The sequence below is a fragment of the Balaenoptera musculus genome, chromosome 7 (genome assembly GCF_009873245.2).
Source record: "Balaenoptera musculus isolate JJ_BM4_2016_0621 chromosome 7, mBalMus1.pri.v3, whole genome shotgun sequence".
In the NCBI taxonomy this organism is placed as follows: Eukaryota; Metazoa; Chordata; class Mammalia; order Artiodactyla; family Balaenopteridae; genus Balaenoptera; species Balaenoptera musculus.
This window is the reverse complement of record NC_045791.1, coordinates 6,066,577-6,092,651: the sequence shown is the minus strand read 5'-3', so window position 1 is coordinate 6,092,651 and position 26,075 is coordinate 6,066,577. Positions and strand designations below refer to the sequence as shown.

Genomic DNA, 26,075 nt, shown 5'->3' with positions numbered 1-26,075 from the left:
CCCAATTTGTATCATAAGATTTCTATAATTAAAATCAATTACTTACTCTTGGATTTAGTCTTCTTGACTAACAAGAGACTTCTCATAAATAAGTTTGCAGAGACTAATAAAATGACTTTAAAGTATCACAAAAATAGAACAATATAGCCATAAGCAATATTATTCTCTATCCCAACTGCCCGGCTGCTTATCAGCAATTACAGTGATTTTTAATTATGTCCATGTTTCCTCTAAGACAGTATTTCTCAATCTTTTTTTTCAAATTGTAGGACCTCCCCCAAGGAGAAAACGAATTTAATTTAAATCAAATAATTAAAAATTTCCCTAACAAGAGAAATACTAAGAAATAAGATTTTGTCCGCATTTTGTTTCAACCCCAGTGGGATACTGCAATTCAGTTCTGACACTGACCACCTGAAGTCATCACTGGCTCCACAGGCGTAAGGGCTCGGTCCCCCACGAGCTGCCCGCACTGGAGATGATGGCTGCCAGTGGAGTCCATCCCCACTTCTAACCGACTCGTTACTAGTTCTGACTAATTTGGGGGTTCCCACAATCCCCTCACATTCAAGAGTTTGCTAAAATGACTCAGAACTCAGGAAAGCACTGTGCTTAAAATTAGTTTTATTGTAAAGGATTCAAATGAGGAGTACCAGCCAAATGAAGACACACACAGGGTGAGGTGAGGTCTGGGAGGAAACACAGAGCTTCTGCACCCTTTCTCTGTGGAATCAAGGTCCATCACCATTTCAGCACATTAGTGTGTTCACCAATCAGAGCCTCAGTGTCCAGAGTCTTTAACTGGGCTTCCCTATTTAGACACGACTGATTACATCACCGGGCAACATGACTACGTCAATCTCCAGCACCCCCCAGCCCCCAGCCCATGAGGCCTGCCCAAAGTCCTGACCCTCTAATTACGTGGTAGGTCCTTTCTGGTGACCAGCCCCCATCCTAAAGCTATCCAGGGGCCTTTCATGACCCACCTCATTCGCATCACAAAGACATTCCTAGCACCCAGGAATCCCAAGGGTTGCAGAAGCTCATCGTCAGGAACCAAGGGTAACGACCAGACAAACCACACCACAGTTAGGCAGGCTGAACTCCGAAGGGCCACAAACCACTGTAATATCTAAAAATTTTCTGCACTCACCAAGAACCAATTTTCACCCCCATGGAGAATGCATCCTCGAAGACAATGAAGAGACAGCCCCCCAAAACCAGAATGGAATTTTATTGTGTAAAGTTGATAGAAGTATGACTAGTATTCTTCTGTACAAAGTGCACAACAAATGGTTTTAAATATAACTGAGAGAAATGCAAGTCCTATGACAACATTTGATACAAGCTGAATCATTTACAAGTACACTAAAAAAGTTTTTAAAATATCATCTTTCGCCAAAGAGTCCATCGCGCATTTCTTAAGAGCAGAGATAGGGAACCTCCCAGGCAGTCACAAGGGCATTTTATTGCCCTCGATGCTGATTTTTACTGCGTGTGCAGATCTGCTTTTTTTCCTGATGTCTGTGAACTTTCTCATCTGTTTATCCAGTCGACTGATACCCTTCTTGGAGGTCCCCTGAAACTAAGAGTGGGGTAAAAATTAAAGAGCAAATTATTGAAACACATACGCTTAGTTTTGTCTTTCATCTTCTTTTATCTGAAAGTCAGCAGACAGAAGGGCTCTCAGCTCTGGAATAGCCAGAATAAGCTTTGGTGACCTCAGGAACAACAGAGCAAGTATACACAGCAGTGTTAGAAAAGCATATTAAACTCTCTCAATGGAGAATAATTTTGTTCTTATCTGTGTCTTACTTTCAAATTTTGCCTCTAGTCCACGGAAATTTGCTAGAAGAGAGAAAGGGGGGTTAAAACTGAAACTACGATCCCCCTAATTCCATCAGATCACATCTTGACTGTATGCTTCTCCCTTTCAAAGACCAAATGTGGAGGTGATCGCTTGACACATATACCTTCAAACAGTGCTGGCATAAAAAATAATGATCTTCTAAGGCAAGGAAAGTCATCGAGAAAAAGCCTGAAGCATAATGAATGAGGTTAGAACCGCTAGGTGCTTGCTGGAACTCTAGTTTCCGATTAGAAACTAGTCAGGGTTCTGTAACCCTGTGCAAATGATGCCCCTTGTCTGAACTACTTCCAGGACTGCTGGGAGAGGTGAATAAGATAATAATAACAAATACAAGCACAGAGGCTAGCGAACAATCGGCGTTCAAAGTAAAAGCAGCTATTATTGCTATTACTACTACTTTGCAATCAATTAGTTTGACACAAAAAGAAAAGTAAATTAATTCTCTTGAACCAAGGGGCTTATACTTCTTGCATCTCTTTCTGCTTGCCCTTTATGTTTAAAGGTTTGCTTGTTAGGTAATTTCTCTTCTATTTTGAAAAGACTGTGTCTTGAAAAGGTGTGGTCTCCAAGAAATTGACACCTTTTAGAAATGTTGAAAAGGTCTGCCATTTATGTCATATCAGGGCAAACTCTTCTTGCTGGCTACAGTAATCTAACAATTCCAATCTTTACGGCTGTCAAGTGGTTTAAAAAAGATGGGATTTTCTAATTCTTCTCCCCAGATGTTTACTACTGAATCACCTGTGAAGCTCAATTCAAAGAATGCTAAAATAAGGTGGAGACTAGGAGACACCCTAAGGTCGGTACCAGTGGGGTGAAGTTCTTTTGAGTTGGGGAGACCCCCCCCCCAAGCCTTATCTCACCTCTGGACTCGTCTTCCACCTCAGTTATAAGCAAAGACCTCTAAGTCATTCTTGAACAAGAGCTGCATTGATCACCCATCCTAGATTTTCTACATACATCCCAATTCCAAATATTATTTTATATCAATTTTAATACTGGGCACTAGTACTCTGAGGGAGCATAAAAATTCATTATCAGATGAGAAAGTTATGCGACTATCACCCTATGCATGCAATACCCCAGATTTCTAGACAGTCCCAAATATCTGACTTCCTTTCAGACACTGTGCCCTGCTTTTTAGTACTTGCAACCAGTCCACAGTGGAAGCCTTACCTGCTCAGACCTCTGCCAACTGCCCAACTCCCAGCAGCCCTACCCATCAGCCCGGACTTCTTATCCACTCCCAGAACCTTCTCTAATACTTTGAGCCTCTAGCCTCAGCAACTGGGACGTGCCCAGGCTGCGCTGATCTACTCCTAGTTACAGCTTGTATGACTTGTATCTGGCAGATGCCTGGTTACCCCAAGCCTGAAAACACACAGAACTGAGTACCTAGCCTGTCAAATTCAATGACTCCTCTCTTGATTTGTCAACGCTACACCACTTCCTTAGGACAGTAAAACTGTATGCTGCGCTGCTTTATCAGTGAAAAACCAAAAGTAGCCTAAAAGATTAGCAAGATGGGTTTGCTTAAAAAATATGGTACAATCATATTACAACACAATATTAAGTCACTGAAGAATGTTAACTCAAATGAATTTTACCATGTTAAGTAAAACACAAACCCAACAAGGTATAAAAGAGTATGATCACAATTTTGCTTAAAAGTTAAAAACCAAAAACAAAAAAACACCACCACCTCCAACAAAAGCCTCTCCAAACCAGTAATAATGTTTATGTACACATATATAAAGGACAGGAAAGAAATAACCCAAAATGTTAATATTAAGGTGTGGTGGGATTACAAGTGACATTAATTTTATTTGTGCTTTTCATATTTAAAAGTCTATATAAAAACATGCACTGCTTGTGTCATTCTAATGTTATTTTAAAAGCATTCCATGGAAAAAATTAGCATATAAACATACAATGTAGCACAGGTTACTGCATTATTTAGAAGCGAAAAATCAGAAACCATAGAGGAATGAATAAACAAATTATATAGTCACATGATAGACTATTATGCAGCCATTACAAATGATAACTCTATAAGGTGGTTTAATGAGAAGTGATCAAAATTCTATACAATATAATTTTAATTATATTAAAGTATCAATAGAAAACAAGGCAAAAATTTTATCAAATTGCTTTTGAGTGGTGAGTGATTTTTCTCTTTATAATCTCAAAATTTTCTACAATTATAAGCAGAAAAAACTAAGTTTAAAGCATTACTGAAAATACATGTAACACATCAAAATTGTTAGCAGTGGTGACTTACACAGAGGAAGAGCAGGACTTTGGGAATGGGGCTTATTCTCTAGTATATTTACTCTTGTAACTTCAAAAATAAAAATTACATTTAAAACAAAAAGAGTTTCATTTGAAAGCCATTTACTCACTCCAATTTTCTTCTTGGGAAACATGTTTTCTAGTAACACTCATTAGTGTCTGTGCAATGTGAAAGCCTTGAATGAATATGTAAGGAATCTTCTTGAACAGGGAAACAGTGTCAGGTGGTTTAAGGACAATTTACTGAAATGTAACATGGGACTACCAGCCCCCAAAACGTGCCTTATTATTATTTTTCTTTTTTTGACAGAGCTCTATAAGCCAGACACAGGCCAAGATAAATACCAGCCCGTTTTGATCTGGGGAGTGCTGGGGATGGAGAAGAACTCTGCTTGAACTCCCCTCTCGTCACGCTGGTCACCTCTCGCTCTAGCAACAGGCTGGGCCACCTCTGCCCACCTCCCCATCAGCTACGGGGAGGGTGGGATCAGAACCAGCAACACCAGCAGACAGGCACATGCCCTTCCAAACAAGACTGGCCACTAGGATTTTTTATTACGTTTTTCACTGCCCTATTATAGTTCTTGATTCTCAAGATAGTGTGCTGGGGAAGAAAATGTGTTACGACAGAGAGGAATAAAAGGATGGAAGAGACAGTGAGAAGTAAAGGTAAAGAGAAACAGGGGTGGTCGGGGGGGAAGGAGGGATATCAAGGGACACAGAAATAGGAAGAAGAAAAAAGGGAGGAAGGGGACTTCCCTGGTGGCCTAGTGGTTAGGATTTCACGTTTTTCACTGCCGTGGCCCAGGGTTCAATCCCTGGTCGGGGAACTGAGATCCCGCAAGCCCCGAGGTGTGGCCAAAAAAAGGGGGGGGGGGTGGGAAGTAAAAAGGGAAGGAAGTAGAGATGAAGAAATTCTTAGCACTGAACCAGTGCTCTTCTACCCTTTATTTATTCTCATTAAGTAAGACTGTGTGCTTTGTTTTGATAGTAGCTTAACAACAAAGTGAAACGGCAGGAAGGTAGTGTGTCCATGGAAATAGCTGCCAAAGCAGGGGTCACGGAGGAGTCACAGAAAGAAGGCAACACACTCAGACAGATGCTCAAGAGGGCACTGCCGCAAAGGCGCCACCGTTAACCTCTGAGCACAGCAGGTCAGTGAGTCTGGCTTTATGAATGTTTCCAAGTCTTCTTCATTTCCGACCATGAACTGAATATGTGTTAATTAAATTTATCTCCTAAATATTCAGTGTCAGGCTTTATGCAATGAGCCCTCAGTGCAGTTACTGAGCCACTGACAACAGGAAAAGAAGCCACCTCCCTTTCACCAAGACGTTACAAACCAATTTGCACGCCTGTAAGGGCGACCACTAGGATTCCAGGCCCTAATAGAAACCTTTTTAATAAAAAGGGTACCAGTCAGAAAGACCAAACTGCCTAGCCGTGAGGTAATTACCTATTAGTCTCTAGGGTACTGATAAAGGAAGGGAATCCCGTATCAATTTCTCAATATTCAAGAGGACTAGAATGTCACTAAGTGCCTGTTACGGTCATTATTTCATAAACTGAAAGTGGTCCTGGCCTTTTCTGGTTAAGAAAGCACACACACACTTGTTTTCACTCTAGCTGCTGACAACTCAAGCCCATGCACAGAGCATGCTTCCTTGGGGATACCTCCCGGACACGCTCTGGTAGGGCCAGGCCTACAGGGGCATCCTGTTGCCTTCAATGCTGAACTTGACAGCACGGTGCACTCTGCTGAGTCGCTTCTGTTCTGCAAATCGCCTCTTATGCTTTTCCAATCGGCTTAGGCCCTTTTTAAGAATACCAGGCTAGAAAGAGTAGTTTGAATGGAGAACAAAAAAAGATTACTGAGAAGCAATAAGGATCACCGAATAGTATTTACAGTGATGGCAGAGGAAGTGTCTACCCTAATAAACACCTCACAACAGAATTACTTAAAACAGCTGAATAGAAAGGGAGGGGTAGCTTGCAGAAGCAGGTGAGTTTTGTTTCTCAGGGTTCTTAAAAAAAAAAACGACTGTACCAAAACACTCTAGGCTTCAAGATTCAGTTGAAATAAAGGGACTAATAAGAGGAAACTTCCCAACTTGATAATGTGCCTTTAAGTCCAAAGTAAACCTCATCAGCAATAAGTGATCTGGCTAGATAAGTGACCAGAAAATAGCTCTCGTCAAATCAGATAAACCTTAAGAGCTGTTAAGGGTTATTAAACACAAAGTAAAAGACAGTCATCTGCATTTCAGATCCACCTTGCTGTCCCCCTGCTTGCTTACCCTGGACGACTCCATTTCCACGTTCCACTTGGGCCTGACAACATAGTCCTTGTTCGAGGGCATGGGGACCCTTGCCCGGGCACAGAATCCAGGATCTCCAGGTCTAAGAGCCCTGAGAGCGGGAAGAAGACATGCTGCTTATGTAGCCGACCACACCCGGCTGCATCCCGTTCTTCGGCTGCACACCTGTGTCAAACCTCCTCTGCCCTCCCGAAGTCACCCGCTCCAGCATCCTGCTGTCTGTCTTAGATGGCCTCATCGTCACTCACACTGCTGTACCAATGGCTCAACTTCCCCCTCAAAGCCAATTTCCTCTGCATTTTCAGGACTCCTTTTCACCTCTCCTCAGCTTCAGATATAATCGCATCTCTCCTTTCTAAGGTTGGTTCCTCCATCAGGACTCTGAATCTCAATTTCTCTGGTCTAATAGAGTCACTCATGTGTTCACTTGTGAGGTGAAAAACCAGGGATTCAAAATGACCCCCCAGACTGAGTATGCCCATAAAGTAGTTTACATGGTTGTGCATATGCAACTCATACAGTAATTTTTTGGTCTGTTTCTTGTTTTTAAAAAAGTTCGAGATAATTATAGATTCACATGCAGTTGCAAGAATTAATGCAGAGAGATCCAGTGTCTCTCCCAAAGGTAACAACATGCAAAAACTATAGTACAATATTACAACCAGGATATTGATGTTGCTATAATCCATCAATTTTTATTTACATTTCCCCAGTTTTACTCGCACACAGTTATCTGTGTGTGTGTGTATTTAGTTCTATGCACTTTTATCATGTGTGTAAGTTCGTGCATCCACCACAGGATCCCTCCTATTGCCCTTTAGTAAACATGTCCACCTCCCTACCCCATCTGCCCAGTCCCTAGCCCCTGGTGACCATGAATCTATTAATTTCTGTAATGCTGGCATTTGAAGAATGTCATATAAATGGAATAATATACCATGTAACCTTTAGAAACTGGCTTTATCCACTCAACATAATGCCCTTGAGGATCCAACCAAGTTGTTACATCTATCAATATTTTGTTCCATTTAATTGCTGAGCAGTACTCTATGGTATGAATATACTATAGTCTGTTGAACCATTCACTTGCTGAAGGACATCTGGGTTGTTTCCAGTTGTGGACTATTACGAATAAAGCTGTACTAATAGACAGGTTTTTGCACAAACATAAGTTTTCATTTCTCTGGGATAAATGCCTGAGAATCTTGTGCAAGTGCTGGGTTGTATGGTGGTTGCATGTCCAACCTTACAAGAAACTGCCAAACTATTTTCCAGGGCAGCTGTACCATTTCACCCGCAGCAGTGGATGAGTGATCTAGTTTCTCTGCATCCTTGCCAGCACTGGATGGCGCCACATACAGTAACTTTTATGTACAAATTGGAGCACTACCACGCTAGACTAACGTAAGACTACCATCCTTCAAAAGTGAAGCCTATTTGATGTCTAGGAATTCGAATCATTCAACCTTTAGGTAACTATCCACCCCAGTGGTAAACGGAGGGTGGGTATTTGCGGGGGTGGGGGAAGAAGAGGAAGAGAAGGCTAAAAAATTCTAAAATTGTTTCTATTCCCTTGTACGGTTTACTCCATTCTTAGTATCAAGCTTCTGTAACTTTCATATACGTGAACTGAAACTTCTGTAACTTTCAGATACATTAACTGACTAGAAAACCTCCCACAACTCTCATTTTTCCCCTGAAGCCACTGTCAGCACACCTATCCACCAGCAAGCGACACGTGCCCCCTCTAGCTCATTTCTCGTTCTCCTTTTGCGATCTGGGTGCTGCCTGATTGCCAGCCCTCACTGCACAAACCCCCGTGAAGCCTACCCTCTGCCACGCCCCCCCACCCCAGCGTGGCCTCATTCTCCTCTGGGTTCTCCTCCAACGTGCAGGACCACAACTGCTCACTGGCCTTCACTGGCTACACCCCTTTTCAAAGGGTTCAGTTTATTTCTTACTCTGTACTCTCTTGAGTCAACAATCTTTTCTACGGAGCTAACTATCAAATCTATGTCTCTAGCCCAAATTGCAGTTCTAAGCCCAGGATAATTATAGGACCATCTCAGTCACCTTACATTTAATATGCTCAAAACAGACATCATCTATGCCTTCACATCTACTCCTCCTCTCCACTCTAGTGAAGGGTTATTTAAGTTTAAAGTTCTGGTTGGTATCTTCAGCTCTAGCCCACTTTTTGCCCGCCACGCCAGACTCCTGGCAGCTGTACACCTGCGAGGGCTCCTCAACCTTCTGCTTCTCCGTTACAGTCTCAGTTTAGCTGTATCACTGCCTTCAGTTCCTCTGCCCTGCAACCCATCCTACATCGTGCTACCAGCAGAAGCATTCCAAATCAATCGGACGACTTCACATCCATGCTCAAAAACTTTCTAGGAAACCACAAAGAGAAGTGAGAATTCCTCATCTTGACTTAAAGCACTTCAGAATTTGGTCAACATCTGCATTTCCAACCTTATCTTCCACCACCTCAGGCACCATACTACTGCCCGACTACTTGCCATCCCTAAAACAGGCCTTGCGTGCTTACCCCACATCTTTGCTTAAGCTCTCCCCTTTGCCTACAATCCCTCTAAAGACTTTCTGAAAGAATGGACTACTTTTAATTTGATTCTGTATTTTCAGAGTTTACCAGAGAGTCTAGCACATAGCAAGCAGCAACAAAATCTTTATTGAATGAACTATTTCTCAATCTTCTTATAACCTCCAGGGCACCCATAGAATGTGAATATTCAATAAATACTACACTAGGAATCATCCCCTGCCAATGTGAACAGAGCATCATTTCATTTGCTATTTTTCTTAAAACAAAGCAGCAAGCAGAACATTCCCAATATAGTCTACACTGAAAATCAATACAAAAATCTTACTTTTCCTCTCCTGTCAGCACCTTTTCCAAATCTCTTCGGGGTGTCTGACCACCAGTGCTGGGAAAAAAAGTAATTGATGAGATATTAGGAAATGTCAGGACCTTATAACTAAGGAAAAAAGAGCAAAATGAAATATCAAACTTAGACTACCGTTAGGTCCTTTACCCTGGATCAGGGAAAATAATTCCTAATATTGTATTATAAAAGTACTACTTATTATTTTTTTTAAAAAATTATTTATTTATTATTTATTTATTATGTTTATTTTTGGCTGTGTTGGGTCTTCGTTTCTGTGCGAGGGCCTTCTCCAGTTGCGGCGAGCGGGGGCCACTCTTCATCGCGGAGTGCTACTTATTTTAATGATCATTTGCACACCAGGTTTCCCTCACCTGTAATGAGCCTGCCATCTTGGATGCAACTACATCCAGTTTATTGATATAAACCGAACACTTTTTTTTTCTCTTAAGGATCTGGAAATGGGACTGAGAAAGTTTTTTCTGCAAGAGGCTGAAACAACCTAAGCAACCCCCAGAACGGTGGCAGAGGCCAGATCCAACCAGAAAAGCCTGCAAGGGGAAGGGGTGTGGGGCTTCACTGTACACTACCACACTTAAACTAAAAAGGTATCATGAACTGCAAGACATATCAAGCAGGCGAAAGACAAAATCCTACCATCTTGTAGGTTTCTTAATGATCTTAATTACCAACCCCCCCGAGTTATCGCAACAATAGCGTTTACTCCACTTACTCCTACCTGTTCATTCGTCGCCGTTGAGGCATCTGCTCTAGGTCTCTCTGCTCCCTTTCTTCTCTTGTCATTCCTTTGTAGTTTGAGGTAAGACCAAATATAGGCCGGGACCATTCATCTACAATGGAGAAAAATTAAATATTTAGCCCATAAAGTAGCATTTCTACTACCATTCTTTGAAATAATCATACCCTAGTGTAATATCATATTCTAGGCATTAAGAACATTCTTTCCTTAAAGATAACATTATCTCAGGACCATTTGTAGAATAAACACAGCATGATACCAGCATCACAACTAGCTCCAGCTGATTCAGAAAATTCAATATAAAAAGTTCACTTAAAAAAAAAAAAAAAGATCACTTAAACCTGTAATCACCACAGAGGCTTAAAGAAAGTAACATCTATCTCACTTTGACAGTCATCAACTAGCTGTGTTATTTCATAAAGACAGTTTAATTTCTAAATTTAGTCTCTTGAAAACAGAAAATCTTTTGTTTTTTTTTTTAATTGAAGTATAGTTGATTTACAATATTTAGTTTCAGGTGTAGAGCATAGTGATTCTTTTTTTGGCAGATGCTTTTTCCATTATAGGTTATTATCCCCTGTGCTATACAGTGTATCTTTATTGATTATCTATTTCACGTATAATATTTTGTACCTGTTAATCCCATACTCCTAATTTGTTCCTCCCCGCTTCTCTCTCCCCTTTGATAACTGTAAGTTTGTTTTCTATGTCTGTATGTCTGTTTCTGTTTTGTATACAGATTCATTTGTATTATTTTCTAGATTCCACACATAAGTGATATCATATAGTACTTGTCTTTGTCTGACAAGTACTATATGATATCACTTATATGTGGAATATGTATTTCACTACGCACAACATTCTCTACGTCCATCCATGTTGCTGCAAATGGCAATATTTCATTCTTTTTTATGGCTCAGTAGTATTCCGTTGTATAAATGTACCACATCTTATTAAGCCAATTGTCTGTTGATGGGCATTTGGGTTGCTTCCATGTCTTGGCTATCATAAATAATGCTGCTATGAACATTGGGATACATGTATCTTTTTGAATTAGAGTTTTCATTGTTTTTCTGGATATATATCCAGGAGTAGAATTGCTGGACTGTATGAAAGTTGTACTTTTAGTTTTTTAAGGAACTTCCATACTGTTTTCCATAGTGGCTGCACCAATTTACATTCCCACCAATAGTGTAGGAGGGTTCCCTTTTCTCCACACCGTCTCCAGCATTTATTAGTTGCAGAGTTATTGATGATGGCCATTCTGACTGGTGTGAGGTGATACCTCACTGTGGTTTTGATTTTCATTTCTCTAATAATTAGCAATATTGAGCATCTTTTCATGTGCCTGTTGGCCATGTGAATGTCTTCTTTGGAGAAATGTCTATTTAGGTCTTCTGCCCATTTTTTTAATGGGCTTTTTTTTTTGATATTGAATTGCATGAGCTGTTTGTATATTCTGGATATTAACCCCTTGTCGGTCACATCATTTGCAAATATTGAAAACAGAAAACCTTGAAATTCCTCTACTTTCTTACTCTAACCAAAAACAAGCTCCCTTATTACTTGTCAAAATGGTCTAAATCTTTAAAAATTACATTTTGATAGTGCAGGTGTAGGGTCTGTACTTCATTAAGAAAGCTGCTAAGGTGATCACACAAAAAAGTACTACATGCGCACTGTTTAGCCAATAAAAGTCCAGAGGTGCCAGCTGATGTCTTTGCTCTTATCGCTGCATTGTATCAAAACAAGAAAGGACCTTTACAGACAGAACACAGGTGTTGTCAAACTAAGAAGGAAGCAAGGAGTCTCAGGGGAGTCTATATCTCTTTAAAAACTGACCCGCTGTCCCCAACCCTGGATTCAGAATCACCTGTAGTACATCACAGGTACCAGGGGGAACAGTCTGCTTCTCTCTTGCCTAGGGCAAAAAGAACGTCGAGACCCACTGCATCAAAGCATCAAAAGCTTATTGTTTAATAGGCAATAAACTACTGATTATTAATAAGATCGAAGATATAATACTTCTCTAGTTTATAAAAAGAATTAAATTTCTCTAAAGGCTTTTGATAGTCTTAAACATTCAACAGAAAAATAACTACTGTATTCAGATACAAAAGTAGTTACTATTTCAAATTAGACTTGAAGTTTAAAAATTTCTTTCCAACACAAAGCACAGGAAGAGTTAAGGAGGATGATGAAGACGCATGTGGTGTTCATGAACAATATGGCAACTGAGTAAATGAACCTCAGTTAGATTCCTCTGGATTCCTCTGTCATCAGTAAGTCATAACACACAAAGGCTTTGGAGACCATTATAAAAATAACAACAATAGCAGCAGTGGCTACCATTTCTTGAAGACTTACTATATTCTAGGCACCATGCTTTACATACACCTTCTCACTTATTCTTTAAGACAACCCAAACTAAACACATAATTCTCTGTTTCACAGAGGAGGAAACCAAGGCTTAGAGCTTAAATCACTAGCCCAAGGATATGCAATAAGGTAGGTGGTGAATCTAGGATTTGAACCCAGGTTATGACTGACTCCAGGGCCAACATTCTAATCCCTCTCTCTCTACATGGTCTTGATCCATGATTAGAAAATGTATCATTCTACTTGTTATATACTGGATAGCATACTTAAATATACTGAGAAGCATTTTAAGTCTAAGGGGAAAAAGCTTAGTACCTATAAGAAGGTATCAAAAAATTTTCCTACTCCATTTCATTGACTCAATTTTAAATGAAAATTGGTAAAAATATAGTTAGCTTTTATATATACTTGTCTCTCTATATACATAAACACACCAAACAAAAAGTAAAATGTACATACTGATTAATTTCCCTGCCATGTCCTTGTTGGACCTTGATTCCTTGGGGTGTTTATAGAGATACATCACTGCTCGTCCAATCCCACTATGCTTCAGGGTCTCCTGGCTCACACTAGGTAGCTGGGGAACATAAACACAGACATACATATTAATCATTCTGAAGCTGGGAGTCCTGCCAATCTACTCTAGAGGGCCGGCAAGACCTGGTTCATTCACAATAGAATAACAAAAAAGTTTTATTTTCAGGATCTACGGACACTGAACACAAACATACTTTGTGTTCACATCAGTAGTTGAGAGTTCAGTACTACCACTGAGTTGAAGTAAAACTTAACAGTATGAGAAAGTGTGAACTAAGCATCCTCAGAGGTTAGCAGCGTAATAAATCAAGGGTCCTCTCAGGCCTCTGAACCAAACAGACCTAAGCCTGAACCCAACCACAGCCATCTGCTAGCTATGTGACCTTGGACAAGTCATTTAACTTCCCTGAGTCTTAATTTCCTCATCTGTAAAATGGAGATAATACACCTACCTTGCAGGTTTGTTGTGAGGAATAAGTGAACCTATATATTTAAAAAACACCTGGCACATAGCAGGTTCCTCGGGAACTCCTTCAGAAGTTAAGTAGCTTGCCCAAGGTGTCTCAGCCACATGAAGGTGGCCCAGATCAAGATTCAAATGCATGCTTATCTGATGCTGAAGCTGGTGCTCTTTCTACTTCAAGTGCCTCCCTACAACATGCCCACTACTATACTACTCTTCTCAGATAAACCAGAGCTACTCCAAGATCTTTTTTCCTTCAATACCACAGTCACACGAAGTTTTAAAAGGCTTTCCTTTTATGCTCATTTTATTCGGTATGTTCCTAATAAACACACCTAATAAAACTCCTCTTCTGATAGGCTGTGGCAGCGAGGATATATAAATATATGGCAAAATACAGAGGTTATGATAATACAAACCACAGTAGATAATGAATGAAGAGCAAATAAGTCAGATTATCTGCCTCTGACCTCTTGCAGAATCTTCAGCAGCTCTTCTCGAATCTTTAGTGCCGGCAAACTCCTATCTGGTAGAGGGGAGAGCCATTCTTTGATGGCAGACATCACACCACTGTCAATAAATGTTTCTTTAAGGTCCTGCCTGTAATAAGAAGAAGAATTAAAAAAAAAAAAAAAAAAGTCAAGTCTATGAATGTTGATTCTATTGTAGCTTCCTTTGGATTTTCTCACAGATTTAGTGATGTTTCCAAAAACTGCTTTTAAAAACTGACTCATATACATTATTTACTGAGCACCTATTCATAGACTTCAACAGCAATATGAAATTTAGCTCCTATTTTCAAGAAACAAACAGACTTGATAGGTAAAGATGATGTGTTAAAGGAAAAAAAAAAACACACAAAACACACCAAATTACAAAAGGTAATGCTGATATGAATGGTACAGACTGTAAGAATAATGAGCTTTAATTATTACAGCTAAGAAAAAAAAATGTTTAATCTATGAGAATAGTGATCCTCAAACTGTTTCAAGTAAGACAGAACCCAGAATTGTGCTATTCTTTGCAGGACACCAGGGAGAATACCATTCTCCTAGCAGAAAAAAATCCCAATGAAATACTGATGCTATTCAAATTCTATTTTATGTACTAGAATCAATTATGGTAACAGGGAACATGACATTATATATATGAAATCTGGCACAGATAATTTTGTCTGTTGGGATAGAGGTAGCAATATTCTAGTAGAAAGTCCTAGACCATATGGCTGGCTCATCGGTGTACTAATGCATTTCTTTAGCCATCAAAAGAAGGCTACTGCTGAGTTCAAGGAGAAATCAAAGTTGCTCAGGAATGTGAGCAAACCAATGAAAAGAACCTGCAGAAGGACCACTGACATAATTCATGATATAACAGGACACATGAGTCTTATTCACTATGTGCTTCAACTAGTCTCCCAGGATTTGCTCTGTTCTCAATCACACTGGGAAAAAAGATGCAATTTTACCAGACACTAAACAGTCTATAAAGAACAAAATAAGTGGTTTCCAAGTTTTTCTTTCATTAATATTAGTTTGCTATTTGTTCTGTTTGCATCAGGCATCAAAGTTTAAGAAAAATTTGTGATGAACTAATAATCTAGGAAATTCTATTCATTATTGTTTTTCTGTAAATTGACAGAAGGCAATCATTCTTTAATATCTCTAGAATACTAGTACATAGCTTGAATATCATTCCATTAAAAGGGAACACTTTTTCGGACTTCCATGGTGGCGCAGTGGTTAAGAATCCGCCTGCCAACGCAGGGGACACGGGTTTGATCCCTGGTCCAGGAAGATCCTAACTGCTGCGGAGCAACTAAGCCCATGCGCCACAACAACTGAGCCCGTGCTCTACAGCCTGTGCTGTGGACCCCGTGAGACACAACTACTAAAGCCCTCGCGCCTAGAGCCCACTCCGCAACAAGAGAAGTCACCGCAATGAGAAGCACGCGCACCGCAATGAAGAGTAGCCCCCGCTCGCTGCAACTACAGAAAGCCCGCGTGCAGCAACAAAGACCCAATGTAGTCATAAATAAATAAATAAATAAACACTTTTTCAAGAAAACAGAATACTTACTTCTTAAGGTGCATGACCACAGTAGGTAATAATGTTAATTTTTTCAGTGCTGGCTTTTTTTGATTATTCAACTGTCTGTCTTCCTATCCAGGAAGAAAAAGATTGAAAAAAAAAAAAAAAAAAAGGAAAAAAGGGCAATTGTTAACAGCGAATTATAACCACTACAATTCTAAACTTTAAATATAATAAAGCAGCAATTTCTCCAAGACACTACAGTTTTTCCTAAAAGAATAATTACATAAAGAATAGACTTTCTGCAGAGCCAAAACCCACAAAACTATTACAATAATTAGTTTTAACAACTATAAACCGAGAGGAACAAATTTAATTTAAAACATTGGCATTAACTATCAAGTTTTCAGAGTTCATTCAAGGTACAAATTATACATGGAAAAATTTGGTTTATCATCAAGAATAATTTTGCAGCTATATGAGGCTTGTAAGAAAGATAAAAGAATATGCTATTAAAGAAGAGTTTTAGTATTTGCTTGGGTATGTTTTTCCTACTTTTTTTTTTGCCAGGCCACACAGCTTATGGGATCTTAGTTCCCCAACCAGGGATCGAACCTGGGCCCTCAGCAATGAAAGTGCAGAGTCCTAACCATTGGGCAACCAGGGAATTCCCCCTACTTTTTTAATTATAGAAAATTTTAAATTCTACAGACATACAAAACAAAATAATACACTCCTGTCATGTACATTTCAACAATTAAACACACATGGCCAGTCTTATTCAGCTATCTCTCTAGCTACTTTTCCCTTCACCCTTGAATAATTTTGCAACAAATCCTAGACACATGTCATTGGATTCACAAATACTTCAGCAAGTGTCTCTAAAAGAGCAGGACTTGTTTTTAAACATAATACTTGGGCAATTTTTACAATTTGAGCAGAATTTTTAAATGCAGTGAGTTAAATGCAATCATTTGATCAGAGACAAAAGAATGACACACAGGTTTATAACATAATAAATATGAGTTTATAATTTTTTGTATGTGAAGAAACATCACTTTGTGGTAGCAGAACCTGAGAACAAAATCATTCCCCCATAAAACCAGCAAACCAATTCAGCTAAACAGCCCCATTTTACTTAATACTTAGTCTTTTCACTTTTTTCCTAAAACACACTACTTAAAAATTAAAATTATTTCCATGCTTAAAATTTAGAACAGTAAATGCTTATTATAAAAAAAACAAAGTATTTTTAATGTAGTTTAAGCAAGGATTAAGTGTAAAAAAAAAAAAAAAAAAAAGGCGGGAATTCCCTGGTGGTCCAATAGTTAAGATTCTTCACTGTCGAGGGTCCGGGTTCAATCGCTGGTAGGGGAACCAAGATCTCATAAGCTGCACGGAGAAAAAAACAAAACAAAACAGGGACTTCCCTGGTGGTCGAGCAGTTAAGAATCCATGCTTCCAATGCAGGGGACGCAGGTTCGATCCCTGGTCTGGGAACTAAGATCCCACATGCCTCGCAAACAAACAAAACAAAAAAGGCCACATAACCAATTATGTGGGAGAAAGAAAGATGAAGCTAGAAGTGACCTATCTCACCTCAGCAGCTTCATTCATCTTGACGATCATGGCGCTCACAACGTCGTCAGCATCACTAATAAAAGTACCACCATCACGGTTACGCCTGCGCTTGCCACTCAGGCTCTTTTTCCGCTGCAACATCATCTCAAAGTCCGACAGAAAGTCCATGCTAAGCAGTAACCCAAAATTAAGTGAAATATAAATTCCCTTTTAAATACCCATTTTCTTTTATGACAGTTAAGAACCACCAACTTTCTTAATTCTAACTCAGTGAAGTGCTACTTTCTTTTAAAGTGCAAGTACTTTTAAAATTGCTTTTAAAAGTACAAGTGATCATACATTTTATGCTCAACTTCCCAACAGTTACACATTAAATACTAATAGCCCTACACCTTCATACACTATGTTCATGCTTACATGTGTTAGCCTGAAAAAGAACATTTCAAATTTCAAGTTTTGCCTGCCACTCCATGGTTCAGTTTTAGTTGCATTGCCTTTTTGGGGGGGGAAAAGAGTTGTTTTCAATTATCTGAATTTTTTTGTCTTATACAGAATAAGTAGGAAAAAAAAACTGCTGTTTTTTAGTGATAAGAAGTATAACTCTCAAAACATAATGTGACTGAGATAAAGATAGAGATCTACAAATCTGCTAAGAGCCTCAAAAAGACTTTGTAGCTTTCACCTGAATCTTTACACTTAACGAGGAGCTAATATGCTCTCTGCCTCTATCATATAAATAAGATGATACGGTTTATAATTTAATTTCCAAAGGCACTGCCAAACTCATTCAGCTTAATTCTTGCATGTCACTAGGAATTAAAGCATCATCTTTATAAACAGTAACTAACAAATCATTCTATGTTTGTCACCTCTCATGACACTAGATTCTTCTGAACATAGATTCCAACCATCTCAACAAAACTATGTGAAATACAATCAAGGAATATTTTGTATCTAAAACTTCCCCCCTGGGACCCCCAAATCAGCTTCCTCTCTCTCTGTCAAAAAAGAAAGTTTTTATTAGGTTATTTTTCAGAAGAACTTACCTGGTGAGATATAAATTAAAAGCCTGGTAACCATACAGCCCCACAAATTAAGACAGCTGAGCACAGGGCAAATGAAAGAAAAATAACAACAGCAAATAACTTTTGGACAGCACTGTATATAGAGAAGTAGATGGGAGAAAAAAAATGGAAGATTCTTTCCTACACTTAATCAGGAACCAAAATAAGAAAAACAAAGTTTGGTAGTCTCCACCTTCATTTTTAAAGTTCTCTTTAACAAAGTCCTTTTTAAAAAAATAAAACAAACTTACTGTTTTCCTCTCTTTATGTTATCATCAGAATCCGAATCTTCTGCTTCTTTTACCTGTGTTTCACTTTTTTCTTCTTCCAAATCTTCTTGGTTAAAACCCTAAAGGCAGGGTAAGTTAGCCGGAGTTATCGCAACCTCATTACAGACTCTCTTCTATGTAACTGCTCTTAATTTTTTGCATTTTTAAAGTAATACATTCATAAAGAATAAAAATTAAGTAGATATCAAAAGACATATAGCAAAAAAGCTCCCTCCCACCCTAGCCCTTAGTGTTATTAGTTTTCTTGTCTCCTTCTTCATTTTTAAGGCTTTAGATGATTTCACCAAATGACTGCAACCATAATTTAAACATTTCCCTAATGACATTTAGGTATGTGTATTTGAAATTTTGAGAAACATCTGCATGCAAACTGTCCTCTACAGAGGTTATACCAAATTAACTCTCCTTCCAGGAAAGCACAAATTCACCTGTTTCCTCACCTTCCCACTACTACAGCAGGTTATCAAGCACTGATATTTGCAATCTCTGGACTGAAAAAAACAAAAGGCATCTCTGTAGCTTTCTTTGCATCCTCTTATTATGAGTAAAGCTGGGCATTTCTCATGTTTCAAAGCCATCTGTTGCTATTTCTCTGTGAACTCTCAATATCCTATGGCCAGTTTTCCGTTGGATCTTTGTCTTATTGGTATGGAAAATCTCTTTAAAAATTAGGGAAATTAGCCCTTGCTACATGATGGGAACTGCACAATGCTGACATCTGTACAGTTTGATTTTGTTTATGGTAATGTCTTCTGGGTATAATTTAAAATTTTTTATGTAATTTAAATGGTCAGTCTTTTCTTTATAGCTTCCAACTTTCATGTTATACTCAGAAAGGCCTCCCCAATGGTTCCCCTAGTATGCTGTTTTCTACACTGAACTGAACCCATAATCAAGTTGATGTCCACTCTCCACACTAGAGAAACATATCTTATGCTTGTAAAATGTTGCTTAACTGAGTGTAAGCTCCATGAGGGCAATGTCCTAACAATCTCTGGTATACAGGCTCTCAAACATTTGTTGAATGAATTCTTTTCTATTTTCTTTAGGTTTATTTACTATTTTTCTACCATCTTGAATTAGACTCTAAATTCATCTACTTTCATTCTCTCTTGCTTTAGTAATGAAAGTACTGACTTCTTTTTTAACACAAGAACTGTTTAACAACTAAGTTTTAAATTTGGGGATGGCAAGGGTGCTTTTATGTGCTAATTTTGTTACTAATTTTTAATTTCATTGCATTCAGAAAATGTTGTCTATAGTTTGTACATTTTGCAAAAGCTTGATTTAAACTTTATATGGAAATGCAAAGAACCAAGAAAAGCCAAGACAATCTTAGAGAATAACAACCTTAAAGGACATAAATAACCAGATATCGAGGGTTATGCATTAATGGTGCAAGGACAGACCAATGGAACAGAAAAGATACTTCAGAAACAGATTAGAAAATACATACATACTCGATTTATGACAAAGATGGCAGAATAGTGGAAAAGGATAGTCTGGTTCAACTAGATACTACAAATGGGGGGCGTAAATCTTGACTATCTCATATATACTGCACACAAAAACCCATTCCAGGTGGACAATATAACTAAATGAAAAAGATAAAATAATCAAGCTTCGAAAGAGTAACTCAGGAGAATATTTTATAACCTTGGGGATAGGCAAAAATTTCTTACAATTCAAAAAACTTTCAACATAAACGAAAAGACTGGTAAAGTTGATTTACACTAAAATTAAGAACTTTTGCTCATCAAAGACTCCATTTAAAAAGTGAAAAGGCAAGCCACTGAACAGAAGGTATTTTTATCTTTTATAATCTCCAAAGGGCTTATATCTGGATTATATAAAAAGAGACACTTCTCTTTTCTATCTTTCCTGGTTTTTTGGTCTTGATTATTCCATTGTTTACATTCCACTTAGATTACAGATCTGTTCATTCTCTTCACGGTTGTGTCAATTTTTGTTTTGCTTATACATATTTAAAGCCATATTACTAGGTACATGGCTAGGTACAATTTTAAACCCTTTTTCCAATATAAAGAGACCCTCTTTACCTCGAACAATGGTTTTTGCCTTAAAGTCTACCTCGTTGATATTCATATAGCTACACCAGTTTTCTTTTCGTTAGTGTTCGGAGAGAGTACCTTTTTCCATCCTTTTATTTTCAACTCTATCTTCTGTTTCAGATGAATTTCTAAATTAATATATAGCTGGTTTTTAAAATCCAGTCTTTAATTTGTCCTTTAATTGGAGCACTTAATATATTTCAGTATGATTTCTGATATTATCAAAGTTTATATCTGCTACCTTACTATGTACTACTTTCTAACTGTCCCGCTGTTTTATATTTCTTTTTCTCTTTTCTTGCTTTCTTTTGGATTGACTAGCTTCTATTATTTCATTTTTCCCTCTCTATTAGGTTGGAAGTTACACATTCCATTAGTCTTTTTAGAGATTACCATGCACATCCTAACTTACCAAAGACTACTAATGTACTTTTACATATATTTGCAAAGACCTGTGAACATCTCAATTCCATGTAAACACCCAATTTGTCACTGCCGTCATTATGTTTTAATTTTATATGCATTTTAAACCACACCAGACGTGACTTTGTTTTGGATGATCATTACACATTTAGACCTAGCCACATGCTTTTGTTGCTCTTTTTCCCTTCCTGCATCCTTGACCTTCCACCTGAGATTTTCTTTCTGCCTTTAGTATTTCCTTCAGTTGGCATTTGGTAAGATGAAATAGCAGGGAATCTTCATTCCTGAGAAGAATTTTTACTGAATATAAAAGAACTTTAAGTTTGCAGTTATTGGATTCTATTACTTCTGTTGAGAAGTTAGCTGTTAAAATAACAGTTGCCTCTCTGAATGTAATATCGTTTCCCCTTTGGCTGCTTTTAAGACTTTCCTGTTTTCGTTGGTTTCTTGCAATTTTCTTGTGGTGTATTGGGTTGGCCAAAAAGTTCATCCAGGTTTTTCCGTAAGATGTTACAGAAAGGGACTTCCCTGGTGGTACAGTGGTTAAGACTCCGCGCTCCCAATGCAGGGGGCCCGGGTTTGATCCCTGGTCAGGCAACTAGATCCCACATGCATGCCGCAACTGAGAGTCTGCGTGCCGCAACTAAATATCCTGCATGCCACAACTAAAGATCCCACGTGCCGCCACTAAGACCCGGCACAGCCAAATAAATTAATTAATTAAAAAAAAAGTTACGGGCTTCCGTGGTGGCGCAGTGGTTGGGAGCCCGCCTGCCGGTGCGGGGGACACGGGTACGGGCACTGGTCCGGGAAGATCCCATGTGCTGCGGGGCAGCTGGGCCTGGGCGCCATAGCTATTGAGCCTGCGCTCTGGAGCCCGTGGGCCACAACTGCTGGGCCTGTGTGCCGCAGCTGCTGGGGCCCGCGCGCCTGGAGCCCGTGCTCCGCGGCGGGAGAGGCCACCGCAGTGAGAGGCCCCACGCCTCAGCGAAGAGTGGTCCCCACTCGCTGCAACGGGAGAGGGCCCGTGCACGGCAGCGGGGACCCAGTGCAACCAGAAGTAAATAACGGATTAATTAAAAAAAAAAAAAAAAAAAAAAAATTTTACAGAAAAACCCGAACGAACTTTTTGGCCAGCCCAATATTTAAGTGTGGATTGCTTTGTTTTTATCCTGCTTGTAATTTGTAGAACTTCTAGACTCTATGGCTTTATGAATCATTTCTTTAAATATTGTTTCTGATATATATACATATACATTTTCCCCCCTCTCCTTCTGGGATTCCAAGTCACTCTGTTAAACCTTCTCATGCATAATTTATGTTTTATTTTTTACATTTTCCACACTAATAGCAATGCTTCATTCTACATAGTTCCTTCTATTTATTTATTTAGTTGGTTAGTTAGTTGTGGCAGGTCTTAGTTGCGGCAGGCGGGCTCCTTCGTTCCTTCTATTTATTTATTTAGTTGCGGCAGGCGGGCTCCTTAGTTGCGGCGTGCACGTGGGATCTAGTTCCCTGACCAGGGATTGAAACTGGGCCCCCTGCATTGGGAGCGCGGAGACTTAACCACGGTGCCACCAGGGAAGTCCCTCTACATAGTTCCTTCTAACTTACCTTCCAGCTCACTCATTTTCTTTTCAAATACGTCTAATCTGTTGTTAAACTCATCCACCAAGTTTTTAATTTCAGTTACTGTATTTTCACAGTTCCAGAATTTCTACTTGGTTCTTTTTCAGGTATTTTAAAAAAACTGTTTGCTCTAAGAAACTTTTCGATCCTTTACCTTGCTAAACATATATATTTTTTAAGGCAATATCTAAAATTCCTATATCTAGAGCCCCTAGGTCTATTTCTGCTATCTGCTGTTACTATTGTTTCTTTTTAAATGTTACAGATAAGTATGTACTGTGTATTTGAAAAACTACAGAAATAATTTGAGGTCTGTGATGATGTTACTTTTGTCCTGAAAGGATTTCTGTTTGCATATGTCAGGTGCCTGAGAGCCAGACAATGGTTTAAGAATCACTGCAATCAAACTTCTGAGACTGAGGTTCTCTATGTTGCTAGATGACTCAAAGGTGGCCTAAAATCTGAGCAAAGGCTATTTTAACTTCCAGTTCACCCTTAATCCTAGCAGTCTCAATCCAGAGCATGGGGTTTTCAGGGTCCCCTAACCTCAGCAGGTCCCAACCTCCCAGTTTTATCTCTTAAGCCTTGAGGCAATCAAAAATAAATTTAGCCTCTCAGCTTGAGTAGATGAACATCCCAGAAAAAGCAGTTCTAAATGCTGAGCTTACCTCTTTAGGTTTCTATCTTTTGCTGGGTTTTGGCTTAGTAATTCTTTGTTATCTAGTTCTTATGATGATGAGCAGATTTTTTAAACATTTTGTCTAGCTTTTGTAGTTGTCCTTAGCGGAAGGGCTGGTCCAAATGATCTCATGTGCCATTGCTATAATCAGAAGTTCCGTAACTACTGTGAATCTTTCTCTTTAGCATTATAAAGCGTGTTTCATTGTCTCTTAATGTGTTCCTTCCTCCCCTTAATTCAATTTTGCCTGTTATTTTCCTTTTATGTCTTTGTAGACCCTTTTATTTCACTTTCTGAATACCTTTGTTCTAGATTTTTCTACTGGATACATCATAGCTATTTATTTCTACTTATTGGAATCTCCTACTAGACAACCACTGCCATAAAAACAAAAAAAAGCATAATCAAAGAGGAAATCTTTCCATCTTATACTTACTGTAAATTCTTCCTCCTCCTCATCACCAGATTCTCCAAATATGTCTGCAATAAGATTTCTAGAATATAAAAAACTTTCATTTGCTTTCTTCTCATTTGCATAGGAATCATAAAATATTTTTCTAATAGGGTATAATTTAATAACAGTAAAACATGCAGATCTCAAGTGTCCATTTCAATGGGTTTTGACAAAAGCACATATTCATGTAACCATTATCCTAACAGAACAATTCCATCTCCCCAGAAAGTTCCCTTGTGGCCCTTTCTAGTCAGTCCCCCCTATCAACATCCCAGAGGCAACCACCACTCTGATTTCCACCACCACAGATTAGTTTTGCCTGTTCTTGAACCTCACATAAGTGGAATCAGATAACATGTCCTCTTTACTTCTTTCACTTAAGATAATATTTTTGAGGTTCAACCATGTTGTAGCATGCAGCAATAGTTCAGGACCTAAAATCCTGAATCCCCCAAGGTCATGAAATTAAGCAGGGTATATTGTATTACACCTCAACGCGGAATTTTAATACGAGTTTAAAAACCCTGAAAGACAAACCCCTCTCTCTACCACCTTGTATGAACCCTGGGAAGTTCAGGTTACACTGTCACTTACTCTTCTTCATTCCCTGACTCACTATCACTCCCAAACAGGTCCTTCTCTTCATTTTTCTTATCAGACAATTCTTTCCCTGCTTCTTCTTCACTGTCAGATGCTATCGTCTTCTCTCTTTTGCCTGATTTGTCTGATATAACATCACTGTCAGAGTCATCTGCATCAGAGACAACACGACTCTTCTTTGCTGCTGTTGAAAAAAAAAATCATCATTAATCTTACTCCATCACAGTCACTGTATTACTAAGTACAACAGGTGCTCTAAAATGTCAGTACGTGGCAAAACCCAAAGGCCTCATGATACACAGTTTAGAATAAAAAATAAATAAATAGCTAAAAGATTCAGAGTCATCTTACAATTATCTGCTATATAGAAAAAAGTGGCCAAAAGATGAAGATTTTCATCAACATAAAAGTGGGCATCAATAGCTACCTTACTTTTTGGGGAACAGAGAAAATAAGAGTAGAATCCCTTCTATGCTGCCTAATATTAGCAGAACTCTAAAGGCTTGGACATTCTTTTGTGGAATCCCCATGTTCCTCAGTCATCCATCACTGCTCAATCTGGAATTTCTCATCTACCTTAGGAAACTGCACATGTGGTGCTCTTTTCCCTTCTCCTTTAACAACTGTCGGGTTATAAAGAAATGTCTTTTCCCAAAAAGATGTTTCATAATAAAGTAATCAAGTAGTAAAGATTGGAATACTTTGTGGAGACATGGAGTCTCTAAATAGAGTCCCTCACAAACGTCCTTGAATTTGGCATTCAACAATGTTTAACAAATGAAGACAGGTACCCATGGGAGCTCAGTCATCGTCTAGATGGGATGTAGTGCATTAGCTGTCAAAGAGACCACAGTTAACTCTGGATAAGGTTGGGTTTTCATGTAAAAGTATTCTTTTGAAACATTACCCTTTCCAGTAAAAAAAAAAAAAAGGACTTCCCTGGTGGTCCAGTGGTAAAGAATCCGCCTTACAATGCAGGGGAAGTGGGTTTGATCCCTAGTCAGGAAACTAAGATCTCACATGCTGTGGGGCGACTAAGCCCTCATGCCACAACTACTGAGCTCGCGAGCCTCTACTAGAGCCCGCATGCTGCAAACTACAGAGCCCATGCACTCTGAAGCCCGCGCGCACAACTACAGAGCCCACACGCCCTGGAGCCTGTGTGTCACAACTAGAGAGAGAAAATCTGCAAGCCACAACTAGAGAGAAGCCCGCGGACAACGAGGAGCCTGTGTGTCACAACTAGAGAGAGAAAATCTGCAAGCCACAACTAGAGAGAAGCCCGCGGACAACGAAGAGCCTGTGAGCTGCAACGAAAGATCCCACGTGCCGCAACTAAGACCTGACGCAGCCAAAAATAAATTAATAAAAAATCTTTTAAAAAATTCTCATTTTCATATAAATCTTTTATATTGCCTTACTAATGCAGTCTAGTTTATCATTTTGAGGCAGTCAGAACTTAACAAATGCTGCTAGAACAACTCAAAGGAAATTTAATATTAAGACTTGCCAATGAGGGAAATCCCTGGCGGTCCAGTGGTTAGGACTCCGGGCTTTCACTGCCAAGCTCATGAGTTCAATCCCTGGTGGGGGAACTAAGATTCCATAAGCCACATGGTGCAGCCAAAAAAACCACAAAAAACAAAACAAAACAAAAAACCGAAACACTTGCCAATGAAAACCAGTGTCCTGGTGATATTTTAGAACACCAAGTTGAATGAGAGAATACAGAC

At 39.0% G+C, this 26,075-nt stretch overlaps 1 protein-coding gene across 4 annotated transcripts in view; it reads right to left on the bottom strand.

The window, feature by feature from the left end:
* Window positions 1–1,213: 1,213 nt before the first annotated feature.
* IWS1 (interacts with SUPT6H, CTD assembly factor 1) overlaps window positions 1,214–26,075 on the bottom strand; it is a 47,507-nt gene continuing 22,645 nt past the window's right edge. For 2 of the 4 annotated variants that reach the window (XM_036857927.1, XM_036857930.1), the window contains exons 4-14: window positions 24,337–24,526; window positions 23,725–23,782; window positions 18,447–18,544; window positions 17,150–17,300; window positions 15,599–15,681; window positions 13,993–14,122; window positions 12,982–13,099; window positions 10,123–10,234; window positions 9,369–9,425; window positions 6,460–6,571; window positions 1,214–1,585 (exon numbers count right to left, since the gene is read on the bottom strand). In XM_036857927.1, coding sequence (XP_036713822.1) covers window positions 1,454–1,585; window positions 6,460–6,571; window positions 9,369–9,425; window positions 10,123–10,234; window positions 12,982–13,099; window positions 13,993–14,122; window positions 15,599–15,681; window positions 17,150–17,300; window positions 18,447–18,544; window positions 23,725–23,782; window positions 24,337–24,526 — 1,241 coding nt within the window. In that variant the 3' untranslated portion in view covers window positions 1,214–1,453. Of the gene's footprint in view, window positions 1,586–5,836; window positions 5,995–6,459; window positions 6,572–9,368; window positions 9,426–10,122; window positions 10,235–12,981; window positions 13,100–13,992; window positions 14,123–15,598; window positions 15,682–17,149; window positions 17,301–18,446; window positions 18,545–23,724; window positions 23,783–24,336; window positions 24,527–26,075 lie in introns of all 4 variants that reach the window. The other 2 variants (XM_036857928.1, XM_036857931.1) reach the window with 2 other exon arrangements.